Source organism: Streptopelia decaocto (genome assembly GCF_964273445.1).
Source record: "Streptopelia decaocto genome assembly, chromosome: 2".
NCBI classification, from domain to species: domain Eukaryota; kingdom Metazoa; phylum Chordata; class Aves; order Columbiformes; family Columbidae; genus Streptopelia; species Streptopelia decaocto.
The window spans coordinates 104,067,619-104,094,908 of NC_138655.1; the positions used below are offsets into that span (position 1 = coordinate 104,067,619).

General features: G+C 40.5%; 1 protein-coding gene across 3 annotated transcripts in view; it reads right to left on the bottom strand.

The window, feature by feature from the left end:
- RAMP3 (receptor activity modifying protein 3) overlaps window positions 1–26,815 on the bottom strand; it is a 50,654-nt gene extending 23,839 nt beyond the window's left edge. The window contains exons 1-5 of one of the 3 annotated variants that reach the window (XM_082045783.1): window positions 26,544–26,597; window positions 23,557–23,619; window positions 10,618–10,647; window positions 7,749–7,881; window positions 975–1,065 (exon numbers count right to left, since the gene is read on the bottom strand). In XM_082045783.1, coding sequence (XP_081901909.1) covers window positions 975–1,065; window positions 7,749–7,881; window positions 10,618–10,636 — 243 coding nt within the window. In that variant the 5' untranslated portion in view covers window positions 10,637–10,647; window positions 23,557–23,619; window positions 26,544–26,597. Of the gene's footprint in view, window positions 1–974; window positions 1,066–7,748; window positions 7,882–10,617; window positions 10,648–23,556; window positions 23,620–26,543 lie in introns of all 3 variants that reach the window. The other 2 variants (XM_082045785.1, XM_082045784.1) reach the window with 2 other exon arrangements.
- Window positions 26,816–27,290: the final 475 nt, after the last annotated feature.

The following is a 27,290-nucleotide window of genomic DNA, read 5'->3' on the forward strand; positions in this document are numbered from 1 at the left end:
CATCCCAAGTGGTTTAAAAAGAAAGAAACAGTTATCCTTGATGGAGAATTAACTCCAATCATCCTCTCTTATCCCCATTCCTCAGCAATGGTATCCCTGTGTTGAAGGTTTTGTAGACTGCAAATACAACATGCGTTGTTGTATAAATAACAAATAACATTGTTTTACTTCACCACATCTGAGCTTTTGGAAGTTTGTGTATTGAATTAAACAGCCTCCTGAAAAAATTTCTCCTTATCCTGTTCATTCGACCTGTTTACTGGTTTCAAGGAAGCTCTTCAAAGCTCTTTGTAAAAAGCAAGATTTTTCATTGTCTAAAATAAAAACCCAAGAAATCTCATCAGATGAAAAGCTGACAAGGCTTTGCTAGTTTGTAGCACAGCTATTTCAACAATATGTTGCAGGACAAAGTGATGGCCTTGCATTTATAAGCAAAAGGGTCTGCAGGTCTTCACAGAATTTATAAAGGCCAGTGTCCTTAATACGTCATTAAAATTCAGAAGTCATACTTAGAATAATTCATTAAAAATTCAATGTTCATGAATGTTTTTCACTAACTTTCTGCATCTGCATCTGTCTGGGCACAGCAGACACAGATTTACCAGCACATTGCCATAACTTTGCACTAAAAGAAAGAAATAATATTAGAAATTAGTGTCCAAAACCATATAGCCTATTCAGCCCCCCTTCTGGAATTATCAAATACATATTCCATTTTCACAGCCATGAATTGTATAAGATGTCCTTCCTTCTCCTATGTGGTAAACGATAAATATTATAACTGCATTAAGTGACCATACTTCAGCCTCAGCATTTATCAGAAGGAAAGCAATTATGCAGTAATGGAGTACTCTTGTGTGATGTGGAATCCTGGTCTCTGAAATCAAATGAATTCACGTTCCTCAGGACGTACACTTATCTGCACAATGTAAAACAAACCTAATATATTTCATATGAAAGTAATGGAGATTCACCTGAACGTGAGTTCCTTTTAAAGATTGTTCCAATATAGTCTCATTCAAGGAAAAGCTGTGCCTTTGCATTAACTTCACAGAGACTTTGTGGCTACAACAGCAGAACCAAACAGCAGGTTAAAATACACATTTTCAGCACAGCCCGGCATCTCGCAATCTGGTGAAAATTAAAAAATTGGAAATAAAAGAACCTTACAATTTATAAAACAATGGATAGCAAACATTATTTCTGCAATGAAAAATTGCCACTGTCAGCTGCCAGCATGATGGCAACACAACTGCTCAAATATGACATTCTTTTCTATTGTTTTACTTGCACACACCTAACCAATTTCTAAGCTGCTTTTCTCTGCTTTTGAAAAGAAAGGCTTAAGTCACAAAAGGAAAATAATAGGTTCTTGGGGGTAATTGTTACTAGTCTAGTTTTGCCACTGCTGTCTTGACCTCAAGGAGTTTAAGAAGGATTATTTAACACAGAAGTATCATAAGTTTTTATATACTAAGACAATGAAAGTAAAAGGTAGAAAGGATGAAATATCAGTATTATATACATTTCACTGAGAGCTTAAAAAAAACAAAACAAAACAAGCAAACAAAAAAAACCTCACAGCAAGCATATCTGTATGGGAAACCCAAAGGAAGACCATCCTACTAAGGAAAAGGAAATGCTAGCATCTATCACAGCAATCCTTGTTTTTCTATATTGCACCAACCACTTAATGGTAAATAAATTACACTGACATGTGGCCACATAAAGTGCGGGTTTCTTTAACCTTCCTTCATAGAGACACTAAGCTGAGAAAGAATATTTTCTTCTACAAAATTTGGACTGACAAATCTGGGAGGAGTTAAAGCAGGCTAAATAAGGAATTTTGGCTCCCTTCCTCAGTAGATCTTTGGGAAAAAAGGGAATGACTCTTAAGACACAGACAGAACATTACAGAAAAACACTGCAGAAGATAACCTGGAGACCAGGCAACAATGCAATGAGCTTTTGTTGTGCAAACACAACTGTGATTTGCAGCACTCTACCATAACTTTGTCCAAGGTAAAGCATAACCAATGTCTAGTCTGCCTACCAGTATATAAATCCTGACACAAATACAGACACACACACCCCTATGTTGCACAACTGAGGATGAGTGGGAGTCCCTTTAATCAGTACTATTCTGGATCTAAAATCACATCTGTGCTGGCTGCTCAAAGGTCCAGCTCCAGCCAGCCCCAGTTTGTCTTTCATGTGATAAAATCACATGTGAAAATCCAGAACTGGGACTTTCCTGATAATGTTGAAAAGAATGAGCCAAATATGTTTGCTTTCTAATTGTGAGACGAATTACTGTGGAAAAGAATTAGCTCACACGAACCAGCGCCTCACTTCAGCTGCAAAACAAACCCAGTAGTTTGTCTGAGATTTCCACAGTACATGCCTCTTCTACAGATATTTTGATATTAACAGCTGGATATAATCACCAATCAGCAGCTAAATCAGACTTCCTGGAGCAGTCAATGGGGAAGACCAAAAAAAACTTACACAATCAACCTAGAAAATGACTCATTTTGGAGGGCTCTTACACACTCAGCCAAGCAGAGGTTATTAGCACCAAGCTTTAAAAACAGGGGGCATACAATTTCATCTTGGATTGCACATTTCTTCCACAAATTGTTTTCCCATTGATCTTAATGTCATCTGGCTCTCTTTTCTTTATTATTTTACTGGTTTTTTGAAAATTAGGCCCTTTTATGATTAGCTTAGTTTACTTGAGCCAATTGTAACAGGCAAACTCTCACTGACTTTAAAATTGAACAACAGCTTTAGAAGTAGTTTTCCAGAAGATGACATCAAATTTGGCTCTAGTCATACACATCTTCTTTCCTTAATTCCTTTTTCAAATCTTCAACATCTGTACAGAACACAATTGGACTCCATCATGTTTCAACGGGACTGAAGCTTCTTGCTTCTGTTTATAGAATTCATTTTTGATGAAAGAGTTCTGGGAAAACTACACTGAGGCTGTACAGAATATAAACCCGTTGTTCAGCATGGGGACAGACCTTGGACCATGCTCACAACAAAGCAGGGAATTCCACCCGATACACAAATCTTTGCAATCAATCAGCTTCAGAGATACACTTAAAGAAAAATATTGCCTTCTCCTATTCTGCTAAGGACTCAAATTTAAAACTTCAGAAAAATGAGAATTGTAACATTTTCTAGGTGCCATAAACCACTGCTAGAGAGCCACTGCCTCACAGTAAGTTAGGGGCTCTCTGGGCCATGAAGAGGCTTGATGAGGAAATTGGAGGAAGAAGTCTCTTACAATCAATTCTTTTTCCGAAACAGAAAAGCCAGACAGACCTCGCTTGCATTACATGCACCACTTTGCTAGGGCTCTTTTCCAAAACACAAACTTCTATTTCACACTCAGCCTTTCAATCTACAGCTACTCCTTGGCTGGCAAACACGGAATAACAGACTGCCTTACACTGAAACAGATGACACTTGACCAGATGAAAGATAACAATCAAATTCTACATTTCAGTCTAACAACAAATAAATGCTACCAAGGCTGGTCTGTCCCCTCAGAAAATGTTTAGAGGACTCAAACACTGGAAATTACATATCACCACTATCTTTTGGATTATCAACTGTTATTTCATATATTTAGCTGCAGTTACAAAATATTAAGAATATAATACAGAAATATAATGTTATGTAATGCAAAAATATATAATATATGTTATTACAAATATCTATAGAATAACAGAAATAGTACACATTAATAATAGAAAGCTTCCTGTGATTCCCAGTATTTTGTCAAACAAAAAGTATATTTGCTTTTGTTAACTCCCCATAGCTTTCATCCAGACTTCAGTCTTTGCTTGTTCATTTGCCATGTATCGTAATTTCCTGTCATTTAAACCGAGTAACATTTTCACCTTCAGGGCTCCCTGTGAATAGCCTAAAAGCAAAACTGTGAACAGCTCATCCCCTCCTTTTTTGTCAATGAATGTCTCCAGCTGTTTTTTGAAGTTTTTACCTTTGTGGCAAGGTGTTTCTGGTTGTCCTTCATATTCCACTATCTAAGCAAGAACCACTGAAATCCACCACATCTAAATGACTTAAAATATTTTTAAATGTCACCTAGATCCCTCATAATATTTAAGCTTTCAAATACCTTTGAACAATCTGACCCAGAGTATTTGTATCCTAATTTCTGTATGAATCCTCACAGGAAAATGTGAAAACTAACATGTAAACTTTCTCCTGATAGTGCTTCTGTAAAACTTTACCTGAAATTTTACAGGTTTTATGTGATCATTATACATTTCCAGCAATATCAAGATCAGCTGTGGAGCCTAAAACTCTTTGATTGGTTTCCAGTACCAGCTGCCACACAAGTCTCTAAAGTCAATTAAAAGGCTGCTTTTGAAGAACGCAAGTTTGTTAATAATAAAGACATAAGTAGTGGAGCTGTCAGAAAATCTTACCATATAATTAAGTTACAGCGTATTGAAGTCACTGAAATCTCTCTCACAACTGTTTGACAAAACAGTGAAGCAATGCAGATAAGCGCTATTTGCAGTCCCATAACCAAGGGCAGCCATTTGTAACTGAAAAGCGCCATGCAGAAATTACTGTTTGAAGAAACAGCTTTCTTCATAGAAAAACTCTCAGTTTTAACCCACTACCTGATTCAAGTTGACTGATTTTTACTGCTGGAGGCTAGATGCAAAATCACGGTAAACTAATACCACCAGGTTTAAATACCTGAATTTCAAGGGACCATGGCTAGAAATACCTTGTTTTCATTAATTTGTCAGTATACTCCAAATAAAGAAATGTGTCATTCCCATCTGTCAGGGGGTGAGGTGAAAAAAATTAGCCTATATACTTCTTATATAAAGCATGATGTCAAATCACAATGTCTGTTCTCAAAAGAGTAAAATTCTTAATGTGCTGTTTCTTCAGTGCCACGAACCCCTAAGTTAAGGTTGTAATCAGACTGTTAATGCTTGATTAACACCTGATTCAAGAAATTAATTCCAAAACAAATTTCAGCCTCTACTCTCTCCTAAGCTGGACCTTGAAATATAACTGTACATTATGTAACAATGGGAAAGACTTTTCTTTTGGAAGGGGGCAGAATTATTCTTCTGGTACTGCACATGAGGAAAAATGAACAAAGCCTCAGACTGACCAATTTCTTCAAATAAAAAAAATATCCATTGATAGGCAGGAATTTTCTTGAACAGGGAATGAAAATGACACCACGTGAGAAGCTCAATTGGAAAGAATAAAAGCAAGGTAGACCCTTAATTGTAATGGAAAATCAGGAGAACTTGGAGACTGCAATTAGCTTCAAACCTTGGAAAAACCTTGCATTGAAATATTTAAACTCTTAAAGAAAGCTGCCTGCTTCTTCACCTGCATTAATAAAGGCACAGTTTAATATTTTGACTCCTGTAGATACCTTTCTCTGCTGTAAGTAGTCCCATTAGTTGAGGACACTTATCAATATGAACAAGATATAAGCAAAGAACTCTGGTATGTGATTGTAATATGATTGTAATGAAGATCAAATGGAGCAAAATTACAAGGCTTCCTTCAAAATAAGCAAAATAACTTAGTGATCATCCCCCTGTACGTGGTGCTGGTGAGGCCACACCTCAAATACTGTGTTCACTTTTGGGTCCCTCACTACATGAAAGACATTGAGGTGCTGGAGCAAGTTCAGAGAAGGGCAACAAAGATGGTGAGGGGTCTGGAGCACAATTCTAATGAGGAGCATCTGAAAGAACTCTGGTTGTATGGAGGAAAGGAGGCTGAGGGTTCTCTACAAATACCTGAAAGGAGGTTGCAGCATGGAGAGCGTTGGTCTCTTATCTCAAGTAGTAAGTGATAGGACAAGAGGAAATGGCCTCAGGTTCCCTCAAGGGGAGGTTTAGATTGGATATTATGAAAAGTTTCTCCATGGAAAGGGTTGTCAAGCATTCGAACAGGCTGCCCAGGGAAGTGGTTGAGTCACCATTCCTGGACATGTTTAAAAGATGGTGTAGTGACACGGTTAGGTTAACAGTTGGTCTCAATGATCTAGAGGGTCTCTTCCAACCAAAATGATTCTAGATTCTATGAACTTATACCTAGATGAGTTTCAAAATTAAAATTATTGCCCCATAATGGATATATATTTGTTAAATAAATTCAGCAACACCTGCATTGCAAGGATGTTCTTTTCCTTTGTATACACACATTTCTTTGTCAGACTTGAATGCAATTTCTTCAAGCTTGATAAGAAGGGCTTATGTCCTATTGCGCTTACCCATGGTTGGAGAGAGTTGCATGAGCGCATCTTTCTCTCCCATGCCATGAGTGTTGAGAATCTATGTTGTAAAAGGTTGCAATGTTGTAAAGTCATCTAGGGTGTGCAAATAAAAGTGCTAAGAAGAAATAGCCTCTCAGATGTTAATATGCTGTCAGATTATGAAATATTATCAACAAGCAGGACATGTCAACATGGGTGTCAGCAGTAAGAGAAACATTGGGGAACACAGCTCAGCAGTCCAACATTTCGTTATCTATTGTGCGTATTGGTGATCAGCAAGTTAAAATCTTGCATAAGGTGACTGCCAAATCTTGCATCACCTGAGGCGACACTAAATAGGACACAAGACCAACAATCATATGAGACAAGAAGATATCTAAATAATGCTGTGACAAGTCTGGTGACAGCTAGCTTGTGGCTACCTTGCCTCAGGAGCAGCCCCCAAAACAGCACCAGTGCACTTTCAAATCCAGATGTTCTGCTTCATGCAGAGCTAATTCACTTGAGTCTCGATTTCTGAAGTGCTGAACACCTGCAGTTTCCTCTGATTTCAGTTGGTGTGGAGGGTACTTGGTGCTTCCGAAAACCAACCATTATGCATGAGCAGACGCGCTCTGAAGTAGCAGATGCTCCACAAAGCTGACAAGGCCACTCTGCTCCTCCAGAGCAGAGTTTGAAGTATACAGCTTTATAGAGAGATGTGTAAATACCTCCAGCAACCACAGAACAGGAATAGAAATAAGAAAATAATAATGCTACCCTCGCTACTGTCAGTCTTGCTGTATTTTAGACATCCAGACAAAACATGTGGTGCTCACTCGCTCCATGTTATCTGGCAGGCAAAGAAACAAACTGCAGCAGTTTCAACAGGAGAAATCATTTTACCTCTGGACAGGAACTATTTCACACAAGAGATGTATTTCTGAAACATTGTAAGAGAAAATGTTCCTGTTATCTTACTGAAAAAATGAAATCAGAGGAGGGAAGTTCATTGCTTCCACCAGAGAAAACAGAATAGTGGGATTCTAAAAGCACATTGCTTTAGTGGTTTCACACACACACAAAAAAAGATTCAAGTAACATTTGCCTAAAGTGGACAGAAATATCAGTTTGATATAAACACAACTGTCTGAGGTAAAAACAGCAGCAGATAGTATTGATTAGTCCATTGCTTAGTTTTCATTAAAGTGTTCTATTTTGTGCACTCTTTAAGAGGGCACTCCCTGTCCCCATATTGCAGGGACTTAAGAGCTACAGCTTAACCCTCTGCATCTGGCAACAACACATAGGAGGACTTCAGTTTACCTAGAACACAAATGTTTTGCATGCATTAGGGATATATTAGGGATGTAGGTATTATGGTGTTCTTCATATATTAGGTGATCCTTTTTTAAAGAACAAATACCACTATAATGTGAAAACTGTCAAAACCAAAACTAACTCTTACATGATAAATTCTGTCAGGTTGCACCATTTTTTAGAGTCCACTTTCTTCATCATGTCTTCAAAGACCTTTCCACAGGCAGGCAACTTTTCTAACATGAGAGATTCATTGCAGACATTAGTCCGTTGACATGCACCTAGGTAAAAATCAGAAAGCACCTTAAGTCTCAAACACTGAAACACAAGAAGCATGAACAGATAACTCACAAACTCCTTCACATGATTCTGCTTGCCACCTACATTGTTTCAAACCTAAAATTCAACTTTCTAAACAATTTTGTAGGTAAAATATACCTTTACATAAATCTATTAAAAACATAACTTAGTATCAAATACTATACATTACCATATACAGCAGGGACTGCATACAGTCAGTATTACATTTGGCCCTTTGAAGGCAACCACAAGGCTGATCTGCCCCCCAGTGAAAATGAGTTTGACACCCCTGATATACAGCATCGTCTTTTAGACCTACCATAAAGGAACCTACCTAGTCACCTTTCTAATCTTCTGTCTTCTGCTCATACTAACCTACTACTGCCCATTTGCATTTATAGTTAAAAGGTAACTGGAATTACTGATCATATACTTTGGTGTAGAAAACACTTCTCAAGCCTATATAGATGTGTCCCACTGAACTAACCATATAATTGTAAATGAACAGGGATGTCGGAAACATTTGTACATCTAACCAGCTAAAGGGCTCAAAATCCCACAGTCAAAATTAAGCTTTCTTTAATATATATTAAAGGAATTATCTACCATTATGTGATGCTGATGTTACAAGGATACAGCTACTTGCAAAGAAAAGAGTGAACCCTGACTTGAGCAAGCCTTTATCTTTTGCAGTCTATAATGGCAAATCCACAATATTTAGAGTCGTTTTTCTCATCCAGCCCATGCCTGCATTGGAACACAAAGATAGTACTTTGATACTTCTTATGAAATAAAAATTCTGACCAAAAAAAAAAAAAATCTATTGCGACTAACTAAAGCATTTGATTTTGATAAGGCTGAAACACTTTGTTTTGATTAAGTTGTTAAATACATCTTTATAATTGCCACTATTTTGATTGCTCTTCTATATACAAAATGCATGCATTTTGTAGAACATTAAAATTACCTACAGGTATATGTATGTCAATATACTTAATACAAATGCCTAATTATATCAATCAGAAAAAAAAGTGTGATTTCTTCTTTTTACAACACCACAAATCTGAGAAAAGTATTTACCTGAACAAAACTGCAACCTCAACAAATCATTCAGGACATGTCAGGCAACACTCCAGAGAGCTCTGGAGGAACAGCCAAAAAGAACAGACCACTTTGTCTTTTTTTAATCATAGAAAAAAGAAATCTAAGCAGAACGAGCTCTTACAGCTTTTTCCTTCTTCATTTTCACTCATACCCTGTTTACACCAGGGAGAGGAGATATTTCTTTTCCTTCTATTAGCTACTTTGAGAGAAGGATCCCATCACTGTTGAAAGAGACAGCAGTTCTGATTTTACATTATGACAGCCAAAGACGCTGCCAGGTGAAGTAAAAGGTGTGCAAGCCTTCTCTTTAAGAGAGGTCAGGTGCAGCCCCCACTCTCAACAGGACACTGTTCCTCACTGTTTAGTCCAAAAACCTTAGGGCAAGATGAACGATTTCAGGCTTCATGTCATGACCCAGCCATCAATCAGAATCTTGAACACCTCCATTTGAAATGGGGCATGTGCACTTGAGCCTGTTTTACAATCACCTTAAGTATCTTCCCTACAAAGGAGATGGCCCCTCTGGGGCCCAGACAGGAGTGCCTTGCAATTTAACTGAAGTTTTTGCAGCTGACTCTTTAGTTGGGGAACTCAGTGACTTAGTGATGCCATGTGTCAAACAAGAGACAGTCATCACATCTGACCAAAGAAACACTTTGCTTTCACATACTTTCCAACAGCAGCAGGCCCGTAACTGAAAGGCCTACACCACACCTGAGACCCTAAGCCTACTATTTCACAGGACTACAAACCTCTCCAGGTGTACAGCTGACTCACTGGGACCTGACCCTATCTCCTTCGTCACATGTGATCGTCAGAGCTCTCAGAGCTCAAACTAAGCCTCTATCCATGTCACACACCAAAAAAAAAAAAAAAAAAAAAAAAAAAAAAATTAAAAAAAAATCACAATGACAATTAATCACCATTGACAGAAATTATAAAGTTATGAAACAAGGACAGTGTAATTTCATCCTTGGGAAGTTAACATGATAGCATGGACCTTGCTTATTCAAGTGTCCCCGCCAATTCATCTGGCAGCAGCAGCAGTTATACTTCCCACAGCTAGATCTGTAGATGAACACTAAAGCTGGGCAGAATTCAAAACCAGATATGAAAATTTCATAGCTGACAAATCCTACACTGATCTTTTGACAAAAGTTAGGCAAAGCTGCTTCCCTGGCAGAGTATTCTCTATTATGTCATATGCATCAACAAATTATTCCAGCTCCTTCTCAATGGGGTGTTTAAATGGATTTTCCATGGCCTTGGTATTTCTGGTTGGTTCTCTTCAGAGATTCAGTATGTTGCAGGATTATATAAAAAGCTCTGACAGAATCATTCAACAGGAATAATCTGATGACACAGGGCTTTCTATCTAAATTCACACACAAAGGGGTTCAAAATTATGAAACATACTCCAATTTTACCATCACTATTGAGACTGACCTTTACATAACACTACAACACTCTGCTCATAAAGCCAATGGACAAGACAAGTTGTAAAAAATGCATGTCAGCTAGTTAACTGAAATGAGATAGGATGAAAGTGCTTCTCAAACAGCTGCCATTAACAAAACAGAAATGTAAGTTTGAATTTTAGAAGTAAAGCTCACCTGTGAATCCAAGCGTCATAACACCATTAACTAGGGGTGGGGGGAAAAAGAGAGATGAGTTAGATATCTCCATATTATTATGTAAGAGAACTAGTACAGATACAAGTAAACTTGAGCATAACTTAGGTTTCAACAAAATGTTCAAAATATTCATTCAAACATTAGTTTTAGTTTTATTAATGTGTGTGTCAAGAATGGCAAAATGAGTATTTAGAGAATATTATCTTTTTAAATTCATTTTTATCTGTCCTTTTAATGGCTGAGTCATGCAGACTTGTTATGGGTCTGTCCACACCACTCTTTCCTGTAGTTTCCAACATTAGGGATTAGAGACAGGGTTATTTTTACTTTTAGCTCCTTGAGGGTGAAAAAGTTGGAGACAATAATGAATTCACTCAAAATGTAGGTGAACTGCACATCCTAAGGAAAAAAAAAACCACACCTTTTTGCTAGTAAAATTAAGCAAGCAATTAGAATTAGAAATAAGTGTATTCTGTTCATTTAGAAATTTAATACTGTTTTCATTATCTCCACCTTTTGCACAATGAAGTCATATATTTCAAAAAATATTATGTTCAAAACCCAAAAGTTTCTCAAGCAGAGATTACACTAACACAGGTATTTCAGAAAAGCATCTAAATGGAAACAGACTATTCCAGAAGGAGTCTTCTGATCAATGACTTGCAGTACATCCAGATGGATTAAATTAACAGAAGCCTGCTATGTTCCCACAGGTCCAGCCACACTTAGGATTTTGCAGATATAGCTAAGAGTGATATGGCTTCAACTATTTTTGAAAAAAAAAAAAATGCTGACAAATCTGTATAGTCTTTATCTTGCATTAGAAACAAAATGAGTAATTTCACACAGATGGGTGCCTCCTGCTCCTTCTTTATACCCTACACATCACTCCAGTAAAATGAATCAAGATATATGTAGCAGAATATCAGTCCCAATAATCTGGATCTAGACTGTGGTGTTCACTGAGATATGCCAAGCTCTCAACTGACTTAACTGCAAATTGTTGTGTACATACATCTGAAGAATTTAGATCCTTCTAAGGAACATATTTTTGTCTTCCAGAGAAGCATTAATCTCTTAGTTACTAATGAGCCAGAATGTACTGAAACTGTGAAGGGCAGAAATCTGTTGCATCTAGACTCAGAGAGCCAAAACTCCACTACAGTCTCTGATGGCTGTATCTCTTTCACAAATAAAGCACTTATCTTTCCAAGCCATTAGCTTTTATGCTAGTAAATATACTAGAGACTGAGTAGGATTTTCTTTAATCCTCACTTGAAAATGTGCCTTATGAACTGCAGATCTCTGGATCCTTCATATCTATTGCTGCAGTAATCCTCATGAGACCACAGTGAGGCAAATAAAACAGGATTTACCATGAGAGAGACCCTGTAAGAGGAAAACAACACGTCCATGTTTTACAGGCAAGAGCCTGAGTGACTACCCCAGTGTCAGGCAGGGACACTATGAAAAACCAAGTACCCAATAAAGGCTCACAGGTTTGTGCTCACAAATCCCCCTGCTCACAAGAAAATGTGCTTTTTGCTTTTTCTGGCCTGGTCATAACAAAGTAACACAGGATTTTTTTCACCTATCCTCAACCAAAAGCGTCCAGATACCTTCAGAGAAGGAACAATTGAGACCAGCACATGCTATCCCCACCCCTCTTTGCTGTCTTTACTCCCAGATATGCAACTCATAATAAAGATTTCATCAGGAGACTACAGCTTGTTGGCCATGACATTTTATACAAAAAGTATAATCTTTCCAGCAGCTCTTTTAAGACAGGGCATGTTCAGCTTATTCCTTGAAAGGCAGATGCCATCTCATCTCATTAGAAGATACACAGAAGAAACAAAGTAGTTCGAAGTGCTGGAAGATGTTGCTGTGATTCCAAAACAGACAGTTGCCATATACTCCCACCTGAGCCAACATTTAAGGGAGGGAAAAGGAGGTTCAGTTTAACTGTACCAGCTGCCTACAGGTTAAATCATGTTAATAATGGCCACAGCAATGGCCTTTAGCTTTATTTTCTCTATACAGCGTACCCACATGTAGGATTGCCCCTAGCATTAGTGGAATCAGATGCAAAGGGACCAACCACCTCGGGGTCAGAGCAAGAGATGAAGATAAGCAAAATAGGATTAAGTAATAGAATATGAGAAAACCAAGGGGAAAAAAAAAAAAAAAGAAAAAAAATAAAACTTTTTATTAACAACTTCAAAATCTTGTATATGAAAAAAAAAAAAAAAATCTGATCCTGAACCTTCACTGCAGCCTCTTACTATCTACTCTCTACCCTCCTTTTGTAAATGGGACATCAGATCTGTGTTGGAAGTTATGCACTAAAGAAACACCTGTTTTTCTGCATAATTTGAAGTTTTATTGATAGCAGCATGATACTGTGCAAGAACTCTTTGGACACACAGCCCATGAAAGCAATTAAAACCACAGTTTGAAATGGCAACTGCTGCTCCACAGTCACGCACCTATGATTTGTTGGAAACACAGGAGAGAGATTAATGCTCTATTAATATCATTTTGTCATACTGATCAAATCTCATTACCCACAATTCTTTTAAAAATCTGATTTTAAATACTGAACAAATCAATCTTACAGAGGTCTACCAATGTTTCTTCAGATATTTAAATGTTAAATAAAGTTAATGGTCGCATAGGTGGTATTAAAGATCATATTAAATTCACCAGTCTTTGATGTAAACCTCAAGTTGTACCATTACAGGCTTTCTCACAGGAATGCACAAACACTTCAGAATATCTAATGCATAAGAAACTCCATAGAAGTAACTTAACCTATGCTCTGACACCATGTCAAGAAGCATCCTACTGCAGAAAAACACTGGTTACAGCTGGGGTAGGTTTTCTTTATTATCCGTCTTCCTGGGCATTAACAAGCTCAAGCGCCTTATTCCACTAGGGTCTGTACGAATACAGAAGCAAAAGACCAGCTAACACAGGCGTCACATGACTGTCTTCCAAAGACTTCTCTAAAAGGCCGCTATGGGAGCAAGTCAAAAGTATGTGGCCAAGACACCTCAGACTCGGAGGCTGAGCAATCCTGAAACTTTATGGGCAACCTATAAAGGTCTCACCAAGGTCTGAGCCCTCCTGCTTTGAATAACAAGACTGCAAGACAAAGCAGTTTCTTCAAACATATTTCATCAAACACACCTTTTTCCCTGGAAACCCTGCATACCTAGCTTCAACCAAATACTGTCAGTAAGCATTTCTTAAAGGCACCTGAAGGTACATCTCTCTGTTCCAATTTTGCATCGCATTAGGGCACATAGTTTTTTATCTCCAGGTCAAGCACAGTGCTGGCAGGAAGCGCAGAGGTGGCCCAAGGTAGGATATGGCCATGGAGCTGGGAGTGCAGAGACTGGTCCTGACTGTAAGAGAAACAGGTGAAAGAACCATTTCTGTCCTTTCAGCTAAAACCCAACGTTTGCTATCCCAGCTGTTGGGAGAAAAGGGGCTGATCCTCAGCTAGTATAAAAGAGCACTCATTGCATTTTGACCATCTTAGTCTGCTAAGGAGCTGACTCACACATTGACTTACCAGACATGATAACCACATCACTGAAACAGATTTGGCTGAACACTTGCAGTGCCACCACCTGCAAGTCAGCGAGAATAGTCTTAACACAGATAGCTTCCTACAGGGCTGTGGAAGCTTGAAGCAACGTATTTCTCAACAGCCATACCTGACACCTTGCTCAACTGCCTTAGGGAGCTGGCTGGTCCTCCCCCTTCTGCTGCCTGTCCTTAAGGATCCTTACTGCTTTATCTTTACTGCTCTTAAAGGCCTACTTCACAGCCCTAAAACCTGCAGCTCTAGGCTATTTTTTAAATGATAAATCGCTTCTTTGAGCCCAGTTCTTATTCCAGTTAATCACACCAGGGTGTTAAAGCCTCCACAGAAATATCAAAGTGATAATTTAGCATGAAATTGCTCTATACATAGGCAAAGCATAAACTTGTGCTATTAATAACTCCAAAACACACTTGGGGGGGGGGGAAACTATGATGACTGGTGATGAGCTGGGGTGACACCAGTGCTTATACCCCAAGCAGGCTGAGCCACAGACAGGAAACAGGCCTCCATCAATGGCTCCCACATGGCAGGGGATGAATGCAAGCAGAAGCAGCTGGAGATACGGCCAGAGACAGGATGGGAGACAGGGCAACCCAGTAGCTAGGTATAGAGCACACACAAGAAAACAGCCAGTAACCCAGGACTACTTATGGAGTAGCTCAGGGCACCCAGGCCCATACACAGAGGTGAGGGGGACCCAGTTCAGGGCACTGTTAATGCACAGACAGTCCTGACAGCACGTCAGCAAGCAGCCAGCAGAGTGCAGCCTTCTACCCAGGCCTAATGAACATGATTCAAAAGCTGGTCCAGCTGGATACCTTTACCTGCTACACAGTGAAATGCATGCATATATTTATGGGGGAAATGAAACATACCTTCTCAGGTGGCCCACTCTCAGAGAGAAAGCAAACATGAATGACCATACTATTTCAAATCTAGAAGTTATTGCAAAAGCACAAAAAAGGAAAAATAATGCTATTGGTACAAAAACTAAAGCCCTACCTGCCCATCTTTAAATAACCCTCCCTACAATATATGTGGCTCAGAAGGTCATCTTTTGTTCTCAGTGACTAACTGTCCCTTTGACACTTCTCTTTATAAGAGGAGCAGGACGGGGTCGAGAGAGAACAGGATGCAAGGATGTCACATAGTGACATAGTTTCACACAGTGTGAAAGCAGCTGAGGAAATCAGGCAACTGAAGTTCACAGAGCCAGGCAATGACAGGAACACAAAACACAGGAAGGATGCCAGGAAGAAACAGAAGCTTGCAATAAATATAGTACTTGAAAGAAGTGTTACACCAACATTCAAAACCGGCCCAGAAAAAAACATGCCTCAGCACATGGAGAGGCAGAAGCAAGGTGAATCTGTGTGTTGGCAGGTTGGATTAATTTGTCCTGAGGTCCAAGAAGTTATCTAGAGAGCTAGTATAACACAGATGTCAGCTTTGCATTATACCCTGCTTTGATACTTTATCTTTTTAATACTTTTTTTTTCTTGTGTCAACTATATGGAAGATGCATATTAGCCATGGGAATGTAACATTCACTAAAAGCACAGTTCAGTGCTGTACTTTATCATAGCTTGGGGCATTATGCTATTGCTTTTGAATTGGTAAGGCAATTTCAGACAGTTAACAATTTTGGACATTAGAAACTTCTTCCTGCATAGCAAGAAAAGCATAAAATGAAGTAATTTAAGCTTTTTCATTTCATCAGTGCAAATCAACAGGGAGCATTACTGAGGGCATCAACTGTTCAGTTTCATGTTCATTCAGAGTTCTCCAGCTTTCCAGTGACTGCAAAGAAATGTGATGATTATTCTGAACTCATACTTCAATTGGGAATTTTTCAGAGCAGGAACACAAATGATTATACTTTACATTCCTTTGTGAAGTTCTTAAATCACTGCTGACAGCATACAAATAATACTTCACAATTTCTGAACAGCCTGTGTCTACTTCCAGAGGTGTTGCATGGGTTTTCTGCTACTTTGTTTGAAGCCAGTATGTCTTATTTAAAGACATGTACATATATATGCAGTATTTTTAATATAGATAGTATTTTAAAGTTTATTATATATCATTAACAATTTATTTCTTAAATAAATATTTCACTTTATTATACCAGTTCAACAACATACTTAGGGAGGGAATTACTTAGCAATCAACCAAACACTAAGATCTGTATTATAATAGAAGTTGCATGACTCAACCCAAAATGCCACATAATGTTTTCTTCACCTCTTTTCTGTCCCATTGTGTTTTTGATTAAACACTGTATAACTGAAGTATAAAATTGTATTTTATACAGCCACTGTCTTTCAGACAGTGGATGAACTAAATATTCCAACAGCAGAATCAGTTGCTTGAAGTAAACTCTCTTCACACTCTTTTAGAAGAGTGATATAGACAAATGCACTTCTTGAAAGAAATCCCAACACAAGATTCTTCCAGAGAGTAAAAGTGGAGATTAATAAGAGAAGTCCCTTTGTTTCTAGAGTAGAAAGTTGTGGCATTAGCAAGTGTTTAAAGATGACACTCAAAAACAATGCCAGGACCATAATCTGATTTAAGGTGGCTGGAAGAGAGTTCCAGAGGACTATGTTCCTCAGGAAGTGCTGCAGTCTACAGCCACCAGAGACAAGCAGAACAGCTTTCCTAACAAACCCAAACCATCTCTGGCTGAATTCACTTCTGTGTCTGTTCCCTAGGACGTCAGGAAAAGATTGCTATTTGGGATGTATCTACAGGCCTTCGAAACGCTTTATGCTCCTCATTGTCATTTCTGCCTGTGAAATATGTTCTTCCGGGTCATAGGATACTGTGGTTGTCATACAGATGTACCATCTCTAAACCAAGCAGAGCATAGCTCTTAATAATTTATTATTACAGATATGTAAGCTTCTAGCTAGAGGAGGTGAAAATCTTTTCTTCACCCCTTAAACATCTGCACTTCTTCAGGTTCATTATAGCCTAGTGATGTACTGCTGCTGCAGTCTCCATTTTACATCAAGGTCACAAGCAGAAACCAACATCATGCCAAGTACCGCGTGATTGCAGAAGTGGTCCTGTGCCAGGACCTCTGTCTCACCACTACCTCCTTCTCTCAGAAAATGTTACCAAAGCAACTGAAGAACATGACAATTTCTCTCTGCCTAAAAGATGAATGCAAAATGTTTCTGCTCTGTAAGTCATGGGAAAGGTACATCAACAAATGAGGCAGCATAGTTCAGATTTATTCCCCCCGAAAGGCCAAACAACTTGCAATCACTGTGTAGAGACACACACTGCCAAGTCTGCATGCAAACTGTGGTCGCCACCAAAGTCCATCATCCACATCCAGGACCTCAGTCTGACACTGTATCACCTGATCACCTGGAAGCACAGGTTTGATCTAATGGGTGCTCATTATTGTAACCCAGCTGCCTGACATTAATGTAAAAGGTAGGAAAACACAGAAGAAAATGTAATGTGACATAAGGTTTCCCTATAATAAGGAAACAGAAGGTCAGCACTATACTGACTTTAAAGTACCTATGCACCTGTGAATGAGTCTAAAAATACCTGTCCCTCAAGGCAAATAAAGACTCTAATCTGCTTTTGTTGAGTAGCCTGAAAGAGAAGCCAACAAAACTTTTTTTCTTTTTTTTTTCCTTTACATAATCTTGGGAAGGGGAAATGACCTTTGAAGGTTTCGCAGACAAGGGTCACGGCACACTCTCTCCTGAGGGAGTGTTTAAAACCATGGGATACTTGAAGACATTAGACATTAAGTTTTTTCTTCCCTTGACAGGTAGAATATTTTAATCAAGATACTGCCCTCATAAAAAGCCTAATCATTTTTTTTTTCCTTTTTTGACCAGAGCAAAAATCCCCAACCTGCACATCCACCTTCATGCTACGTGTACTTCTCTCGCAGATTCCTAGTGACGTTACACAGCGTGTCAAGTCATTATATCAACATAATGTCAATGGAGTCATGCCTTCAGTGAACTCTATATGTACCATGAAATAGTAAGCTGGCTGGACCAAACGCGAGTTGTTTTCCTTCATTAACCCAGCTTGCCTACCGGTGCTCCAGAGCTCTGGATACTCAACTATACAATCACAGATTATTTAAAATGGCATTTTGCCATGAAGAACTCACGAGAGCAATAAAACACTAACAAAATCTCAGAGCTTTGCATGTCTGCTTATACTGCTGTATACGTACCTGCTCATAGCAGGTGTGCATGGCTCTTCACAATAGCATCCTGCACGATTCCTGCCCATTGTAATTTTCCCTGGATGGATACCCATACAGAAAACTTTGCACAACAGCAGATTGGCATTATTTATGCCAATCCTGGAGTAAATCATAACTCTCAGTGGACCTGAGGAGCAGAACTAAACCCCAGAGTAGCACAAACTCCCAGGTACCCTCTCTCATGGCACGATGCCTAGCAAGCATAGCAGGGCCCCTCTGGCTGCTCGGGTATAACCCAGTGCTTCTCAGTTCGCATTTTCTCCATCTTTTTTCGTTTAATATTTCTTAACACAGTTCTTCTGCTTTGTTTTTCAAATAGCATGTGCCACTTAAAGGAGTAAGAAGAAACAAGAGTGAAAGGTTTAAATTTCTTTCTTCTGTCCACCATCTACAGTCTTCATACATTAACACTGTCTTGTAAGTTGACTGCAATCACTCCTGAGTAATAGAAGAAAAGCACTTACTAGTAAGCATTCCATAAAACAACTTACAGAAACAAAGGTATACATAACCTCAGTGCCAGGGAAGGTCATGGAACAGATCATCCTGAGTGACAGCACACAGCACATACAAAAGAACCATGAAATCAGGCCCAGTCAACATTGGTTTATGAAAGCCAGGTCCTGCTTTACCAACCTGATCTCCTTCTATGACAAGGTGACCCACCTAATAGATGAGGGAAAGGCTGTGGATGTTGTGTACTTAGACTTCAGTAAAGCCTTTGACACCATACCCCACAGCAGTCTCCTGGAGAAACTGGCAGCTCATGGCCTGGATGGGTCTGCTCTGCGATGGATAAAGAACTGGCTGGAGGGCCAGGTCCAAACAGTTGTGGTGAACAGAGCCAGTTGGTGGCTGATCATGGGCGGAGCTCTCCAGGGCTCAGTTCTGTTTAATCTCTTTATCAATGATCTGGATGAGGGGATTGAGTGCACCCTTAGTAAATTTGCAGATGACACCAAATTGGGTGTGAGTGTTGATCTGTTGGAGGGTAGGAAGGCTCTACAGAGGGATTTGGACTGGCTGGATAGTTGGGCTGAGGCCAATTGCATGAGGTTTAACAAGGACAAGTGCTGGGTTCTGCACTTGAGTCATAACAACCCCAGGCAGCGCTACAGGCTTGGGGAAGAGTGGCTGGAAATCTGCCTGGGGGAAAAGGATCTGGGGGTGTTAACTGACAGCTGGCTGAATATGAGCCAGCAGTGTGCCCAGGTGACCAAAGAGGCCAAGAGCATCCTGGCTTGTATCAGCAATAGTGTGGCCAGCAGGACTAGAGAAGTGATCATGCCACTGTACTCAGCACTGGTGAGGCCACAACTTGAATCCTGTGTTCAGTTTTGGGCTCCTCATCATAAGAAAGACATTAGGTACTAGAGAGAGTGCAGAGGAGAGCAATGAAGCTGGTGAGGGACCAGCAGCACAGGTCTTACGAGGAGCAGTTGAAGGAGCTGCGGCTGTTTAGCCTGAAGGGGAGAAGGCTGAGGGGAGACCTCATCGCTCTCTACAATTCCCTGAAAGGAGGTTGTAGCATGGAGGGTGTTGGTCTCTTCTTCCAGGTAGCAAGTGATAGGACAAGAGGAAATGGCCTCAACTTGTGCCAGGGGAGGTTAATATTGGATATTAGGAAAAAATTCTTCATGGAAAGGGTTGTTAGGTATTAGAACAGGCTGCCCAGGGAAGTGGTGGAGTCACCGTCCCTGGAGGTGTTTAGAAGGTGTTTAGACGAGGTTCTTAGGGACATGGTTTAGTGCTAGAGTTAGGTTACGGTTGGACTCTGTAATCTTGAGAGCTTATTCCAACTGAAATGATTCTATGATTCTATAATACTACAAGACAGTAAAAACTTTAAATTGAAGTTTTCTTTACAGCCATTAATAATCTCTGTCCTGTTTTTCTTTCACGTCAATATTTTATTAAAAAAATTTAAAGAGAGGGTAGTATTTATGACCTTGTTTTTTCAACCAGGCCAAGACCAAAAACATTTCAGCAACAACAGATCAGCAGTGCTTACACTTACATGAGAAAACAAAGAATGTGCCAGTTAACAAGTATGGAAAAACATAAAAAGTAAACACCGGATGGAAAAATATGAAACCCTATTTATTCTTGAGATAAGAGTATTGCTAGTGCACAAAAGAAATCATGCATCACTATTTGTGGAACCAGCTTGAAACAGTAAAAATTACCAACCCTGAAGAGCAGGCTCCTAAGAAGATCTTCAGACCTGCACATTTTTGAGGTCTGGGATGGTTGATGTGCAGCCTCAAGTCCCCTGCTGCACAGCCACCCTATTGTGGTAACTATCCAAACCTTCTTTGCAGGGTTTTTTTCCCAAGTTTTTTACCCTATCTATAATAAAAATGCCTTCAATACCTTGAGAATAAAGCAAAAGCTCCTTTTGGGGGTTAGGCAAATAAACATCTGCATAAAGCCAGCTGCAAACAAATTTATGTCTCGCTATTATTGTGTGGCTAACACTCCTCAGCTAACAGTTCTCTTTTGTAACCAGGACTTTAATAGTGGCATTAGAGCTGACTGCTTAGTTTTGCATAAAACCAACTTTCCTGCATTGCTATGGGAACCTCTTTATAACTCTTTACTGATGACCTGAGGAGTAAATGATGTGCTTTAACTCACCCCAGCTTAAAGAAAAGAGCACTCCATACACCTCCAGCCACTTCATTGCATATTCAGATCTTTCAGCCCAAAAAAGAGGAACTAAAATGTAACTGTAGACATAATCTGATGAATATTAGTTATTCTCTACTGATCCATAGAACACAAGGGTTTGTTAAATTCAAACACCATCAGCGAAGCTGCAAAACACTCTGTCTAAACCTGACTGCTTTCACAGTCACTGAGACGTGATTGAGCTGAAATTTTCCATGTTTTTGCTCCCACACTGAGGTAAACTTTTTTTTTCACCCTGAAGTCTGAGGAAAATCCTTCTCAGGATTTTTGAGTCAGGCAAGAATTCAGTAGAAAGGGGAGTAGGGAAGAATGAGGACTTCCCTCCCTCTCATTTTGCAAACACATCAACAATTCTTTTCCTCACAAACATCTTTATTTTAAAAGCTCCAAAGCCAGAAGAAACCCCTCAGATCATCCAGATCTACTCCTTTTGTAACACAAGATAAACAAAGTCTTCCAATAATTTCTGCACCAAACCAATAAAATCTACTCAAATGACAGGATATTCTTCCATAAACATTTCCAGTGTAGACTTTGAGACTGCAAGTGATGGAGAATCCCCCACTTCCTATATGAGGTGTTTATTTTAGATTATTTCTGCCAACAATTTTTGTTTCTTTGAAAAGGTTTTTTATCATTCATTGCATGATAATCTTTGAAGTAGCTGGAAGGAAAAGAAAACCCAAATATGTCTAAGGCATACTCAGAATGCAACAGCCAAAATCTTCAGCAGAACAGTATAGGATCAAACATCTCTACAGTGTTATAATGCATATTCTACGTGTTCTGTATTGCCCTGCCAGAAAGGTAAGAAAAAGACAAGTTAGAACCTACTTTAATTAAAATTCTTGGGCTGAAGACACTCTTAGAGGTGTTTAAAAGTCATATATATATGAGGCTCTTAGGAACATGGTGTAGTGCTAGATTTAGGTTATGGTTGGACTCGATGATCTTAAGGTTCTCTTCCAACTGAAATGATTCTATGATTCTATGATATATACAGTCACATTAAAATAATGTCACTTTTTTCATTTCTATTTTACAGTTTATCTCAATGCAAGCCTGGCTGTGAAGAGACTCTTATTTTAGAAAAAAAAAAACAAAACAAAACAAAAAACAGGATGTTTTCATAAAACACAAAATAATACTTCTATTCTGAAATAAGATGGCTCATGCAACAGCTTTCACTAAAATAAAAAGGTGTGAATTAGAACAGGTTTCATTAAGTTGGTGAAAATTCATCTCTTTACAAGCCCTAAATGAGAACAGAGTTTGTTTACTTCATAGATCTCTGACAAGCAATAATTTCAATAGGAAAGACACAGATGGTAGCAAATGTTGTTTTGTAAAGGACGCCATCACTGTATTTATTTCCTTGGTAGGAGAAACTGCAATTTCATTTGTTTGCCTCCAATACAAGGCATGAATCATTTTTATTTTAAGTAGAGAGGTGGGAGAAACTGAAACAAACTGTACAAAAATCACTGGGGCTGAAATGTTTAAACACAACTTAAAGGGCAAAATTGCCCTTGAGCTGACCCAGCTATGCTCAAGACCCTTTCCCTAAAATCTCATGGTTTGCATTCTCTACCTATAGCAGTACTTGTCTATCTCAATATGTATTTCTAGCTTCAGTTAACAGCCTATGACGCTTTGCTTCACGTTTGGCTAAAACAAACCTAAAAGCTAAGGCTTCAGACCTCAAAGGCATTTAAAAACCTTAACTACTATGTAGATAGGAAAACCTTCCTTAATTTAAGAGCAAGAGTTTACTAGCTAAATGCTTTCCAGGACCGGGTCTCATTGGTGCAAACCAGGTTCAGAAAGGCTATTTCCTTCCTTCACATCTTCAATCCAGAGTTACCGTCAAACACTGAGTGCCATTCCTCCTATCTGCTGGAACCAAGCCAGCTGGAGATGGCATTTGATGCTCTGTGCTACCACCTGCAGTTTGCTCACATACACCACAGACAACTGAACTCAACATAAGGCAGTTTGCCCTGTCAAGTGCACAGAATATGAACCTGTCTCATGCTTGTTGGTGCACACCTCAGGGAAAAGGCAACACTGTCCCAAGAAAGGGATCAGGAGGCACAGAAAGGGTGAAGGATGGTGGGAAGGATGTCTGGATCAAACAGCAAGTTGGAATAGAGGTCGCATTTATACTTGGCGCTTTGCCTTTTTTTTTTTTTTTTTTAAAGGGGTCTGCTAATTGTCCTGTTTGTCTGGCATTGAAAAATCATGTTTGTGGAAAACAAAGCGTCATTCTTGTTGAGATGTGTTTTTGTTAAAACTCTGCGGTCTGACTCAAAATCAGATGTTCAGCCTTGCAAAGGTTTATTTGTTTTACACACACACCCACCTGGGTCTATTGAATTCAGGACTCACACAATGGTTTTTCCTTTCTTCATTCCACCCTCTGCAGCTGCAGAACAGCATGATACATTCATAAGAAAATAACAGGGGGAAAAAAAAAAAAAAACTTTTTATTTGGATTTCAAACTTTAAATCAATAAAAATGTTTCCCCTATGGTTTCTTTTCCTCATTAGAGTCTAGACTCCCCAGGAGTTATGGACACCATGTTCCACCAAGGGGAGCTCGGGACCTTAGAGAATCCAGGCTTCAATACATAGCTTTTTTCATTATTGTTTTCAGGATAATATACGGTCTTTAAAATAAAAAATAAGAACAGGAGTCCAGTTGCTCACCTTTCGCCAAAATGCTAAGCTTTTCCAACCACTGTGAAACGGGGTCACGAAATGTGAACAACTATAGACAGTCTTCAAAATCTGCATATGATAACTGCTCCATATAAGAATCACACCATCTCTCTCTCTCTATGGGTATACATACTGTGAAAGACTCCTCTAAAATTTTAAAAAATATCCAGCTTTACTCTAGTAGCATCTTTCAACTCATATACAAAAGGCAACACTGAAATGCAGACATTCTGTAAAGGATGAAGGAGTAAATGTTTGGTCAGGGATGCTGAAACAGCAACTACTTGGGTAAAAAAAAAACATACTTGGTCTGCTAAAAGTCTTGGTGAAGCCCTTAAGTTTACTCTTGCCTCAGCTTCCATACATAGAAGTGGAATAAAAGAACCTAGTATTATTGTAAATACGTCATAATTTCTGAAGGCACTTAGATCTTGCAGTAAGTAGATATCTTCTAAGTATCTATAGCTCTGCTAAGCAAAGTAGAGTATTTCACCTGACAGCCAGTGTTTCCAGCTTAGCATCTCACCCCATTCTGGAGGTTATCAGCACTTCACAGGGGAAACAGCAGTGACGACATGCCTGCGTACCAGGTACCACACGCAGTTCACACATTCCTTTCCCCCCAGTACACACATACAGCCCTCCCCACACAAATCCAGCTTCTCCTGTAAACACTGAGTTTCCAGCAAGCAAATACATTGCCTTTTTTGCCATCCTTGCTAGGGAGGGACAACATAGCAGATGGTTCTACATAGCAATAATGTTTCAGGAGCCCTATACAGAAAGATACGCAGAAAGTGCTGGTCTGAGGTTACAGCAGTATGGTCCCACTCCCCACCCAGTCAGCACCGGACAACACTAGATTCAGTGAGAGCTAACCCTGAGGAATCCTGCCAAGTTTTATCTTAATGAGAGAGGTCACATGTCTCTAGTTAATCAAAAGAAGCCATCAGGAAAAAAGGAGAAAGCACATTCAATTCAAGTAAAAATCTTTCTGAAATAACTGATATTAAAAGTGCATTTGTATTACTCAAAGAAGAACTTCAGTCTTCTACCACTTAAGGCTTTCCTTATTAAAAACCTCATTTTCACATCATAAAACTTTGAAGGCTTTTCTACTAGGAAATCAAGCCTCATTTCATTAGTTCTTGATGATATCTATCCTTTCCCATTCCAAGCAAAAGTAATGCATTACCAGCTAACAGATATCCTTAAAATCATTTTCTGGTGTTATTCTATTAAGAAAGCAAGTAGCAGTCAAAAATGCCTAGCATAATTGATCTACCCATATCTCTCCAGTGAAAAATGTCTTGCTGTAGCTTTCTGAGCTACAGAGACATTATCCCTCACACCACTCATTCTCTCAAAATAAACCTCCAGCTTTATAAAAGTCACAATAACGTCAGGATGTCTCCCCATACAAAAAGATTACTCCCTGGTTACCTAAGTTCAAGACTGCATAAATCTTTCACATGTCAAGACAGGTGTTGGTAATTTTTATGATCCTTTTCAGCTGGGAAATAACAAAAATCTGAGTGATTAAGGTAAGATTTTAGCAGACCTCAAGCCATAGACAATGAGAAAATTTATGCATTTGACATGTCATTCTTATGACAAAAGACAATGCTACTGACCACTGTCAATATTATTATCCATTTAATTGTGGGTCTTTTCATAGTCCAGTTTTACCAGCTTTGTAAAGGGAAGGAGCATAAAGTTAGCAAACAAAGTTATAAAGTCCTCAGATAAACCTTCTAAACATAAGATGCCTGATTTTCTTTCCCGTAGTTGTGACTCGTGGGGAATTAACCACATCTCTGGGTTTATTGTTGAGTGAAGAAGATCAGAACTGACTCCTCCCAGTAACTTTTGACCTGACAGCAACACGTTAAATCAGAGACTCCTAAAACAAGCTACCTGACAAGCAAAATAAATCAGTTTTTCTAGCAGTACAGTGTTCTATAAAGTGAAAGATTTGAAGAATATCTGTACTTTTATAACTGCTTGTTTGTAACTCCACTACTCTAACTGCAATCAACTCCCCGCCTGCGGCAGAAAACCTTCCCCAACGGCCAAACCCGCCACCCCAGAAACGGATTTGGGATCCGGGATTGCCTGACCAACGCTGGCAGCCGGTGAAATCGTTGTTCGCGGGGGGCTGCGCGCCCTGTGCCGTGTTTCGGGGCTCCCCCCCGGCGGTGGTTGAGGGGCGACGGGAGGGGAGCTGGGCTGGACCAGCGGCGCAGATTCTGCGCTCGGCCCCGCCGCCCGGTCCGCGCTGCCGGAGCGGTCCCGCTCTGCTCGGGACCCACAGCCCTGCGGAGCCAGCAGCCCCCTCGGCGCGGCTAAACGCACCCGCAAGGCCCTGCCTGCCCGCTCCCCAGCCCTGCCCCGCCGAGAAAACCCCCCTCCCCAAGGGATGCTTTTGCAAAGGGATGGGGGGAAGCTCACACCTCTCCTGAACTTCACTCCCGTGCCCCTGCAGAAACCGCTGCCGTGAGGGGCCGCGCACATGCCCCGAGGATGTTCGGCCGGTCCCCGCCGCCCCCAACCCGTCAGCTGCCGGCGTCCTAGGGCGGTAGCGGCGAGTCCCGCCGAATGCTGCCCGGCCAGCCCCGCCGCACTTACCACACAGGAGCAGAACGGGGAGCTGCCGCCGGCGGTAGCCAGGCGCCTCCATCCCGACGCGGGCAGCAGCGGCGGCGAGTGATGGCGGGGGACGGAGCCCGCATGGGGCAGCCAGTCCGCAATCACACGAAACCCAAACCCGCCTCAGCCCCTCCACCGAGGAGGCTCCTCTGCCATGGCTCCGCGTCCAGCCCCGGGCGGCGGCGGCGGGGGCGGAGGGGAGCAGCTCCCCCGCCCCCGGGCTGCTGCCAGCGCCGGGGGGGGGTGTGGACCCTGCGGGCGGGCGGGCTGCGAGAGGCTGCACCGGGGAGGGGCGGCTGCCGCGGGGGAGGGGAGTGTGTGAGCGGGAAGTGTGCACGTGTGAGTGACAGCCCGGCCCTCCAAAATCCGCAGCGAGAGGGATGCCTTTCCCACCCCAAGACGCTGAGTGGGTGTTTGAGGGGGAAGGACCCTCTCCCCCACGGGGAAAGATCTGGTCCCAACTGTCTGAGGGGTTCAGGGATCCTTTTGCCCCCTGCCCTGGGAGCCAGATAAGCAGCCTCTGTTCTCCTGCCACGATTCCCTGTCAGTAGGGGTGAAGGCATGAGGGGCTGGAGGGCCACGTGCATTAACTCACCTTGCAGCCCTTTTGTGTTCCTGCTCCGGCAGGGAGATTGGACTGGATGATCTTTCAAAGTCCTTTCCAATCCCTAACATTCTGTGATTTTAGCATGCTTAATATTTATAGCTGAACATGGGCAGTAAGCT